At 31.4% G+C, this 12,652-nt stretch overlaps 1 protein-coding gene across 2 annotated transcripts in view; it reads left to right on the plus strand.

Moving 5' to 3' along the window:
• The first annotated feature begins 326 nt into the window (after positions 1–326).
• LOC127718223 (collagen alpha-2(I) chain-like) overlaps positions 327–12,652 on the plus strand; it is a 149,912-nt gene continuing 137,586 nt past the window's right edge. Inside the window, exon 1 of one of the 2 annotated variants that reach the window (XM_052224203.1) lies at positions 327–755. In XM_052224203.1, coding sequence (XP_052080163.1) covers positions 692–755 — 64 coding nt within the window. In that variant the 5' untranslated portion in view covers positions 327–691. The remainder of the gene's footprint in view (positions 756–12,652) is intronic. The other variant, XM_052224204.1, reaches the window with a different exon arrangement.

The following is a 12,652-nucleotide window of genomic DNA, read 5'->3' on the forward strand; positions in this document are numbered from 1 at the left end:
GAACAAATACATAGTTTGCGGTATCTTAAAGACACTTATTTAAATTTATAACTTAGTATTTTGTACCAATATAAAGTGTATGGCTAGCCAGATCAACAAATAAATTATTGATAAGTCTGGAACGAATTTATTAAAGGCACATTACTTTTTTACAAAATGATATCTGATTATTTTTCCGATTCGGTAGACTATTTATAATTAGATAGATACAGTCATCCCTTTATTTACATGACATATCGCAGGGTCATTTTCATATAACAAAATTTAAACAACTTCACGCACTAGTGAACCCGTCTGGGACAGTTATTTGAGAGCAGAACAACCACAAAGGCTTAGTGCACCACGAAGTTATGAATGGGTTAGATTACGTCATAGAGTTGCCTCCCCTTTGATAACAATATTTGTCTATGGTCGTATTCACGTATTGGATTTCACGTGCTAGGAACTTGAAGAGTCAACACCGTTATTTTGACGGGATCAAAAACGCACGTGTAGTGAAATTGTGTAAACACACATGTAGTTCCTCTTCATAAAAGTTTGAATTTCGGGATGTAAACAATGACTTAAAAAAGTGATAAGTTTTGTTTACAAAAGTTTCATACTTTGGAATTCCAATTTCATAGCAGAGAGGATATTTGACAGAATTGAAAGAGAATTGTATACAAGTGATTGAAATCATTTTAGGATCAAAATGTGGCATTTCCAAGTAATATTTCCTGTTGTTTGTATTTTTGTTCAAGTTTATTCCCAGTCAGGTAAGATTTTACCTTTTTTTACCTTTGTGTATGAAATAGATTTTTGCTTGATTACAAAAACGTCGTTGTTCATTCAACTTTCACTAAGTTTATTTACTTTTTTCGTGTGCCCTTAACGTTATCAGTTGGGAAATATTTTAACCTAAAAATTGACTTGGTAAATAAATAAAAATTGTCATTTAATTCTCTTTTGACCTGGCGATAGTAGGGATAAGATTTAATTCTCTTTAGTGGACTCAAAGGTGGTAATCTTTTAAACCCTTGTAGATATAATTATTGTAATTATTGGATGAAATGAACACGGTTTTGATGTTATCAGATTTATCAGAACCCTCAAGGGGGACTGTCTTTTATACCATTATTCATGTAAACGATCCCTGTTATAGTATTGAACAAGATACTTGAGTTAGTCTCTTTAATTACCTAAATCAAATACAGGTACAATATACATGTAATTTAGTAGGTACAAGGTACCCTTTATTGCCTAAATTTTTCTATTTTCAGATATATAGGTGAAAATAATTTTGAATATCTTCATTTTGACCTCTTAACATAGAAATATTTCAATATCCCCTCCCCTTTGAAAAAATTCTTCAAAAATTTTTTTTTTTTAATTCTTCAAATATATATATACAAATATATACATTCTGTTTTCACTGAACCAGTAAACATTATTGTTTGGCGACCAGCTGAAGCCCGCCTCCGGGTGCAGAATTTTCTCTATGTGTTGAAGACCTATTGGTGGCCTTGCGCTGTTTTCTGCTCTTTGGTCGGGTTGTTGTCTCTTTAACGCATTCCCCGTTTCCATTCTCAATTTTATTGTACATGTTGTAAATATCTGAAATTAAAAAAATAAAAAGGTCAAAAGCTCCATTTCATTTGAATTAAACAGGGCTCATTAATTAAATGTTTCTTTTTTCGTGTGTCTGCAATCCTAAATACTAATGTTACATGTAGTTGATCTTACATGTTTGCACTACAAATTTACGCTGTTACATGTACTTGTATTTATAACATATACATGTCTGATGTACCTGCATGCAAAATACTAATTTTTAACATACCAATGTATGTTAAGATATTTTTAATGGTATTCATTAATTTTGATTGCAGAATCTTCCAAGTTTATGTTTCGTGTAATAAAAACTAAAGTAAATAATTGCTGCATTTAGTTGGTTGCTAACTTTAAAATACAAAAATAAGATCTTTCATATCAATAACATAAAAACCTTGGTAACGTATACAGTTTAAACTGAAAAAAAACCAAACAATTGTCTTTAAGGTACATATGTAATAGTTAGACATATTTTCCTCGGGGGTGACTAAAACAATGTGATTGCGCTTACAATATATACATGTATATATATAGATCTAGGAAAAGTACTGCTTTTGATTTTGTAGGTACAAAACATGTACATTGTATCTTTCTGAAAATTTTGCCACTTGATTAGATTTAGAGTGGAAAATTACAGGTTTTTAACCCTAAGTGCAAGAGGAAAATCGCAGGCTTGCATTGCATGTGTGCAGTTAAATGCATGTTTAAACAAAATATCATTGTGGAATTATCCCAGTCATTGCCAGATTGATAAAGAACACCTTAAAAACCCAGACATGTGCGGTTATTTATTAAGTCTTGTTTTTAATGGGACAATTTCTTTTCATAAGCCTTATCAAATTTCAATACATTTAAAATTTATGATCATTTTTGTAGATCGTCTATTTATTTATTCCACAAAAAACTTTTTATGCAGTACAGGTATAAATAAATGTACGTGTATGTACATAGATGATACATGCATCTGTCATTTGAATATTTTGCCGTTGAACATTAATATTTGTCTTTTATCTGTTATAAAAATGTCTGTAAGCGTTTTGTTTAACTGACAGGACACAAGGAAAGATATAACACTGTACATATGATCCCATTTGTAATCCTTTTGGTATTTTATTAAGGGGAGATAATAAACAAAATGCACATGTGACAAATTCGGTACATTTTGTACATGTAGTTACTATATTATTGCAGTGTAAGACATGTACAACTGCTTACACCAAGATGTCGTTAAATGAAATTGAATACCCTGCATTTATCATGCTTTTCAATTATGTACGGTCAAATCGCTGAAAGACCCCCTCTAAATTATTGAAAATAATCATTCTGCATTGACAATACTATCTTAGTGTAAATTAGATACACCCATTTGGGCTATCATACTCACTGTATAAATGCATCTAATACTTGTACAGATTTCTCCCTTCATGTTATTAAAATCATGTAAGAATGTTAGCAAGAAAAACTTTTTGCACTTTCCTTTTAAAATTGCATGATTTTGTTGGGTTTTTTTTTAATGAAAAATCATATAAAGCTGTTCCAAAGCTATGCCAGGGAGGAAATTTAAGTGGGGTAGTAAACTTTAGAGTTACAAATGATTTTAAGATTGTATATTAAACATGAAAAACTGTTAAAAATGTATATTATATGAAATCTTAAAATTATTTGTAACCGAAAAATGAATGTGTCAATTATATTTCATTTTAATTTACATTGTATTATTTTTCAAAAAGGATGTTCAGCATCATTATGCTGCTTAAATTCAAGTTTATTAGACCATAATGCATCAATTGAAAGTGAAAATCTGACAGTATTATAAGAGAGTGTGTTTGATAATGTACATGTATGCATCTACATTTACATTTATATTTTCTGAAGAAACTTTACACCATAACATTTTTTTACATATCAGTCATTGAAATCTGATGTCACTCATCACTTAACCATAGTCATTTTAGAATTTAGAATAAAAAAAGAAAAATGTCAAGTTTAGAAACAGATGGTTCAAGTCGCTGACTGTCTACAGAAATAGATAGCTGTAGCTAGACCCCTCTACCAAGAAATTTGTTTTGCATGCACATGTATAATAATTGCAGTTTTTATCCAACGCAATCATAGGTTTGAACGCAATCATAGGTTTGAAGGTTGTTTTCAATTTAGATTTGTATATATATATAGCTTATATATAGAGTTTCATGAAATTCAAGAAATGATGTAGACAGACAAAATGCATAGCAGCTTTGAGAACATTTATAGGAGGATCTGGATGGGGTTTACAGAATAGAGAATAATGGGTTAAATCTACATGTACATTAAATAGGGCTCTCAAAGAAAAAAAAATTGAGAAAAATAGGCCAAGCGCTGTTTTTATGTGTTTTAAACTTTTTGCTGTGCACATACTGATTTTGTATCATGGATGGATCATATACCCCATAAATCCTTTCTTTTCTATTATTATCAAAAAAAATAAAGAATAGAGAATATTATGGAGTGCTTAATTATAAAGAATAGAGAAAAATGAGCAAAAAATATCAAGAATTGAGAAAAATGACATAAAAAAGTAAAGGATACAGAAATGAAGGACCCTGATATAGTTTAAATTGTATAAATAACAGTTAACATTTTTGTACATATGTACATGTGTTAACAGAAATTTTCACTCTGAAGGGCTTAGATGCAAGACTGTTTAGGGATAGAAAATGCTGCTTTCAGACCTCTGTTCAATAATCTACAAAAAAAATGTATATTATTGTATTCCTGAATTATTGGAATTTTGGATAGAAATAAAAAGGAGATGTAGTGTATAAATATATTTAAAATGTATCATATGTAAAATAGAATGGACCCAGCAACACAAAATAACACCAAAGACATTGAAAGGTAAAAACATGCTGAATTTTTATAATCTTTGAAATTCGTGTAGGAATCGAACAAAACGCATAGATGACACCTCTTTTCTCTCCCAGATTGTGCACATATCGACCATTCAGCATGTTCAGTATCTTAATTTCTTCCCCTTGAGGAGCCCGCAGATGAAATATAAAAAAATTCTTTTCCTTGAGGAGGCCGTAGATGAGGTATCTATAACAAAGATACAATTTGTAAATTTTCAACATTGTATTTATTTTAACTTCTTTTAAATATCCTTTACAATAAATTGACTTTATAATTTAATCATTAGGTCTGTTTGTTTAACTGAAGATTGCAAATACCTTTACACTTTGAATATATTTCCTTAACATGTTTCTTTCATGTTTCTGTGTACATTTCGTGTGAACAAGTAGAAATTTACATGGATTAAGTATTTTATAATTGTTTATAATGCATGTGTTGATTCAGTTAAAATTACTCTTGCTCACTGTGTGAAACAGTCCCGGTGACTCTGAATGCTGATGGTTTAAAATATATATTTATTTGGAGGGCAAAAATTAACAGTCATATGGCCCTGAACAAAAAGACCTTGGCAAAAAAAAAAAAAAAAACAAAGAGAAAACTTTCTTCCTAAAGGCTCTTTTTGTGATTCAGAACTGAGATATTCATTTTCGAATAAGAATGGCAATTTATGTTAGTTTGTTATAGAGTTCATGGCAAAATGTTGAAATGTATGTGTTTGTTTTAAAAATCTATTTTAGAAGGGTATAAAAATATTTCTTGGAAAAAAAGTTTAGCCAATGCAAGGTGACCTTGTTTCCTAAATTCTAAGAACATTGTTAAACATTTTATGGTATAGTTCAGGATGATTTATTTACAAATTATGATTTTTTATTACCCCTTGGTATTGTCTTTTACTAGTTCATTTATTAGTCTAGACTTTGGGCAATATAATTTAGAGCTAGATTGACAACTTACCATGTACATGTATGTTTGAAGGTCTGGGGGCAAAAGTGCAGATTAAAGGGCCCAAAAAATAAAGAATAGAGAAAAATAGGGCAAAAAATACAGAATAGAGAATACTGCTTAAATATAAAGAATTAAGAGAACAATGGGGAAAAAAATTAAAGAATTAAGAGAAAAGGGACCTAAAAATTAAATAATAAAGAAATGTAGGACCCTCATGTACATGGTATATATGTAAAAATGTTTTACATTTTATTGTGGACTGTGTATGGATATTGACTGTCTGGTGCTCACAAACATGTTAAATCACATTCTTAATGTGCCTGTCCCAAGCCAAGAACTTTTTAGATCCAGTGACTATCATAAACTTCAGTTGCTCTCTGCCATATTTGCTTTTTTGTTCATTATTCCAGTATAAACCGACTCTTAAGTGTTCTCTTTAAAATTGTTTCACATTTTGTCATATCGTAGCTCTTCTATATACTGGAGCCTCTTGTAGCTTAAGGCTTTTGCTCATGGTTTCACTGTATTGAGGTGAACTTTTTAGCAGGTTTGGCAGTAAGATATCTTGTAATCCTTATTTATTAATTTTTGTTTTTTTTAGAAGGTATAGGTCATTAACATATATCTGCCATGCACAGGGTACAGAATTTATGGATTATTAAATATTGAACATGCTTGCAGTAACTGGTTTAAACTGGTTTAGTTATTTGATTTAGAATATCATTATGTCATGATTGGGAAGTCAGACTTTCTTCAGTGTAATGATACCTATAATTTTCATGGACATCTTGGGTGCAAATTAAAAAAGAAAATAAATCCTTTGGCCCTTACACCTACAAAAATACCTCGTGAATTCAGTCAATGTGTGACAACTATTTTGATTTTACTTTTTTCATTTATTTGCTGTCAATATTGTTAATTGCAGTTTGGCTTTTTCAATATAATAATGTATGTAACTTTCAGATTTGTTTTGCTACTTTTAAAACACTTTCCCTTTTTCCATAGCATTGTGTGGGAATTTTTTTAATGCATTGTAAAATAGTTGAATGAAAGTAAAATATTCAGTCATAAATTTTTCACCCTCTATGGCTGCTCAAAATATTATTTTGAGAGATTCTTAAAAAAAAATCTGAGGCGCTCAGTTCGCTTTTAAATATTTTGCACCTTTAGGTTGCCCACTTGACTTATTTTGAAAAAGTGTGACAACTTTTTTTAGGTTCTTACATTTTTATTGCATTCACATGACTGAAAAATGTGTAGCTAATACTTGAAGAGATTAGTAAATATTGTGTCCATTTGCTCAAACTTTGAAGAGAACATTCCCAGAGTCTAAAACAATTTGTAGTTGAGTCATCAAAGACGGTTTTAATAAGATTCAAGTGGTTTAATGCGAAGAAAGTGTTAAACAGTGTATCTACATCTTATATATTCACGACTTTCACACAGATAACTCACGCTCCATCACGGATGCTACTTTTGTTTGAAAAGACATTTGATTAAATGTTCGATTTTAATGAAATTTTGTCTGTTTGTCTTTTTTTTCTCTTTCCGGTTTCTTATTATTTTTGTATGACTCTGTAGAACATGTAATCCATATCAGACTTGATTTTAAAGTACAGTAGGTAAACACAAAATGTGATTCAGTTTAGGATTATTCTTAATCTTGTTTGTGATATTTCACAGCAAATACATGTGAATTTCATGATTGTGGGAGATATCTATTGTGATCCACCTTAGTAATAGTTCACAGTGAAGTCTTCAAATTATGACTGTAGCTTGAGTTTTAGGTGGAAAGGTTGTTTGGTAAAATTAAATGCTTTAACATGGCTCAGTATTCAATCTACTTGAAAACAATGGTAGGAGAAAAAAAGGAAGGACTTGATGAGGGTGGTTTTTAATTACCTTGACTACCCATGAGGGTCTTGTACCGTCGGTTACAATGAGGAAAGACTTCCTTTTGAACCCCTCTTATTGAAGGAATAATCATAGACATACATGAAGTTGTGGTTCAAAAGAAACAATTGCCAAAATAGCTCTGAAAATTGCAGAGTTAAATTTTTGAACATGTCTCTGTATTATCTATTTGAAAACAATGCTAACAATGGCTAAGGGGAAATAACTTTAAAAAATGCAGGTCCAATACTAAGGGGAATTAATCCAAAAAAATGCAAGTCCAATGCTAAGGGGAAATAACTCTAATAAATGCAAGTCCAATGCTTAGGGGAAATAACTCTAAAAAATGCAAGTCCAATGCTAAGGGGAAGTAACTAAAAAAAATGCAAGTCCAATGCTAAGGGGAAATAACTCTAAAAATGCAAGTCAAAGATATTGAGGTCCTATAAAAAATATAGATTTACATCTGACCTCAATTCTTAGGGGGAATAACTCTAAAAATTGAAAATAGCCTAGGAAAATATTGAGATATCAAACAGTATGTGATTATTCATGCTTGCTTTGCTATTAAATGTGAATGACCACACCAAGATTTTGTGGTCTTATAAAGATATAGATTACTTCAGATCTTAAGTGTAGAGTAATTTACCTTCAGATTATTGTTGATAAGATTTATGTTATATTAATCTAAAGCTATTAATTATAAATACATTGTATGTTTGTTTACATAGATAGACAAATCTATATACATTGTACTTATTATTGCTGTAATTCTTAGGTTTATGTATGTGTGTAAACAGGAATCAAAAGCAATCAAAAGCAATCAAAACACAGTAGAACCTTGATCCAATTTTGCAGATGCATGACCACATGTGATATGGCTTTATTTTTGATTTTGCTGCCAGTTGTAAATATCAATGGCTTGGTGTGTTTAATTTTGACATGATAATATACTTTGGTTGGTCATTGTACAATGACAGAGGTCTCTGTCTTTTTTTGCTGCAGAACATATTACAAAGTCATAAAGTTCAGATGAATTTTGCATTACCTTCTATCCATTGGCTGCAGGTTGGACAAAGCTGTCCATCAACTTTAGATTACTTTTCAAAGTCCAGTAAAGGTGATAGTTTTCAGTCTCGTAAAGCACTGTGGATCCACAGTCCTATAATTTGAAGTGTGGTCCTATCAGTCTTATGCAGGTTCCTAAATTTTTGGGCCAGGCCATAGGGTGTAAATACTGCTACATTTTACTTAGGAAACATTATTCAGGTTTGGAATTCAATATTTTAAGATAAATTAAATTTATGATTAAATTTGAGTTGGCAGATTAGTAGGGTTCCACAGGTGGACATAACATTAAATCAACATGTTTCCTCCATGTCTCTTACACTACATTCATCTGCAGAAAGAATTTTACTATGAGAGATCACATGACATTCATAGTAAGCATAACTGGTACCCAGAGATGGTTGTTAGGGAAGCAGTCATTAAAATGTCTAAGGGTCTTATATGTTTGAGTTACGTGTTAACCTTGTAACCATATTAATGGAGGAAGAATAGTGTAACTGCAATAAAGTTGCTGGATTAATTTGATGGGACTTACAGGGATATATAAGCTTGAATTTCATGTACTTATAAAGTTATAATTCTGTTAGTACAAAATGGCAGAAACAAAAATAAAAAGTTCTATCAGTCTTTTTATTTTTCTATTTTTTTTATGCCCCACCTACGATAGTAGAGTGGCATTATGTTTTTCGATCTGTGCGTCTGTTTGTTCATCTGTCCGTTCGTCTGTCTGTCCCGCTTCAGGTTAAAGTTTTTGGTCAAGGTAGTTTTTGATGAAGTTGAAGTCCAATCAACTTGAAACTTAGTACACATGTTCCCTATAATATGATCTTTCTAATTTTAATGCCAAATTAGAGTTTTGACCCCAATTTCACAGTCCACTGAACATAGAAAATGATAGTGCGAGTGGGGCATCTGTGTACTATGGACACAATCTTGTTTAGTATTTATCACATTACAATCATTTCCAAATATCTCCAGTCTGATACTGTATATATACAGATGTATTTTAGAAATGGCTGCTTCTGCATGATTCCCAACATTTCACAGGGTTTCAAAATACTACACATAGCCAGAAACACAAAAGTGTGACCTTTACCTTTGATATGAGACCTGTTGTTCATTTGCATTTTCTGGTTTAGAGAGTTAATTCGATCTGCAGTGATAATGTAATCTTAGTTCACATTCAGCTTGCTAATTGACTACTGGAGTAGTCTTAAGCCAGTTTGTATTAAATGCAAGTGTTGTAGCTACATGGCTTTGATAATTTTCATGGTACATATGTAATTTCTAACCATCTGTAACAAAGCAGTTGTAGACCCTCTGAGTAGAGAATATTTTTAAATAAGAAATCGTCAAAATTATAGGTTTATAACATAATAAAATATACTTTACTATAAATAAATAAAGATTAAGATATTTAAAGAAGTTTGAATGATTTATTTAATAATAGAATGTGGAAATCTATGTCATTAAAATAGTATTAGGTGTCCAAATATTTTATATTTGCATTTCGACTAGGTTAAATCGGTCATAATAAACGAAGACTTCATGATCGAAGGGCATTGTCCGAGATGTCAAGTGATTTTTATTGAAGTTATTTAATTGGCCTTAAGGCCAGGTGAAATTCTTTTTCTAATCTTTAAATTTTATGATAAAAAATTGAGTATAATTAGTATTATATAAGTCTGTCAAGATTTAAGTTAATAAATGTTATGATCGATTGGTCTTTTGGAAACCTTAGAGGCTATTTTGTCTTTTAAGTCCACAGCTTCAATTGAAAGAACTATTGTTTTTTCTAAGTAAGTCCTCACTGGACCAATACATTGATCTATTAGTCCCAGGTAAGTCCAGAGATAGACTAAGAAAGAATTCATTTTATATAATTGTCCTGAACATGCATGAAATATTTGCCACTGGATGTTAAGCAATCAACAATAAATCGGCAGACCAGTCATTGCTCTTGCTCCTTAATGCAGCGGGCTTGGCGGAGAAGCAGCAAATACCAATTTTAAAGTCTTTGGTTTGACCCAGCCGGGGTTTGAACCCATGACCTCCTGCACTCGAGGTGAACACACTACCACGAGACCACCAAGGCGGTATAATGCCAGAATGTTTTAGAACACCAAATATATGCTTTTTAACTGATTTTACCTATATGACAACTAGTAAACAAACTGCCATTATAAATCTGTCAAGGACCATGATGCATGTGAAAACTACTCATGTATTTTCCTTACTATAAAAAAAAAAAGAGATGATTATATTGCAGCTCTTCTTTTTTTTTATCAAATTTTAATGTTTCTTGTATTGATAAGATCTGCTTCAAGGTTGAAATTTACCTATTTTCCTTTTATTGGCAAATAACAGATTTAGTCACCCTGATTTTAGATCTCTGAGTCTTGAGATAAAACTGCAGATTTTTTATTCAAATAATCAATGAATTTAACCAAGTTTTAAAACAAAGGCTGTGCTGTTCATTTAGTATTACGGGTACTAATCAGTGTGTTACTTATAACCATGGTCTACTTTCTTTGTAAAGCAATAGGTGTATGTTCGGAGATGTCAGCTGTCACTGACAGGACCAAGGAATGTTTCACTTGACCTTTTAATTCAAAGATATTTCTGTTTATTTTGTTTAAAACGTAGGGCTTTAAAAGTTAGTCGGACAAAAAAGTTGTACTTAAAAGCTTACAATTAAAAAAAATAGCATTAGGCAATAATTCTGTTGGCTCAATCTTAAAATTAGAGGACAACCATTTGATTCTTTTTTTTTTTGGGGGGGGGGGGGGAGAAGAGATTCTAAAAAGGGATAATATCCTCATCTGGTAAGACATTGTAATAGAGCTGAAATTAAAAAACTTGAATAAGACAGGACAAAAATGAATATTCTGCAACAATAAATGCACGAAATAATTGTATACAAACACTGCAGATTATCAAATGGCCGTGCCCTTAGCATTGACCAATAATCAACAAGGGCCTATAAACCAAAATAGAAAAATTTGCCCTCTGAAGTGACATTTAACCTTGAGCTTGAGTACAAGTACATCAAATCAATATTAATCCTTTTACATCAGGCCTGTGAGTACATTTAATGCAAGCAATACATTTTATTGCCAAATACATATGTTTTTAATTATTGGCATAATTAAAACAAAATGAAAAATAATTAGACATTTGTTTGTTTCTTAATTGGAATGTTTACTGGAATTAACAAAATAATTAGTAAAAACTAACAGAAGGTAATGATAAATTAGGCCAAACAAACAAAACTATGTTTGTGAAGCCTTGAAGTGACAGTTACACATTTAAGGCTTTGTGTAGAATATGTACTGCATTAATCTTAGTCTGATAGGTGTTTAGTTAAAGAAGTTAAAATGCTTGGCACTAAAAACATTGAGGTACAGGAAGATGGAACTGGGTTTCTTGCACACACCTATTTTTAGGACCCTTAATGTTGGCTTATCTATAAGTTTTCAAAATGAAAAAGGTGTGTGAAGAAAGTTTTGGGCAATCAGACAACTCAGTTTAGACTGACTAGGGCAAATGACATGAACTTAATATTTGGAGTTGATTGCCTGATTAATATTTGGAGTAGATTGCCAGACTAAACATTGGAGTAGATTTACTGACTAATAATTTGGAGGAGATTGACTGACTTAACATTTGGAGTAGATTCAGATTGCCTGACTAAATAATTGGAGTAGATTGCCTGCCTTATTATTTTAAGTAGATTTCCTTACTAAACATTTAGGGTTGATTGGCTGATTTAACAATTGGAGTAGATTGCCTGACTCAACAGTAACAGAGTAGATTGGCTGACTTAACATTTGGAGTAGATTCAGATTGCCTGACTAAATATTTGGGCCTGACTTATTATTTTTTAAAAGTAGATTTCCTTACTAAACATTTGGAGTAGATTGGCTGACTTAACATTTGGAGTAGATTGCCTGACTCAACAGTAATGGAGTAGATTGCCTGACTTAACATTTGCAGTAGATTCAGATTGCCTGACTAAATATTTAGAGTAGATTGCCTGTCTTATTATTATAAGTAGATTTCCTTACTAAACATTTGGAGTAGATTGGCTGACTTAACATTTGGAGTAGATTGCCCGATTCAACAGTAATGGAGTAGATTGGCTGACTTAACATTTGGAGTAGATTGCCTGACTCAACAGCAACGGAGTAGTTTGGCTGACTTAAAATATGGAGAAGATTCAGACTACCTGACTAAATATATAGAGTAGATTGGCTGACTTATT

Source organism: Mytilus californianus, unplaced genomic scaffold (assembly GCF_021869535.1).
Source record: "Mytilus californianus isolate M0D057914Y unplaced genomic scaffold, xbMytCali1.0.p SCAF_10, whole genome shotgun sequence".
Classification (NCBI taxonomy): Eukaryota; Metazoa; Mollusca; class Bivalvia; order Mytilida; family Mytilidae; genus Mytilus; species Mytilus californianus.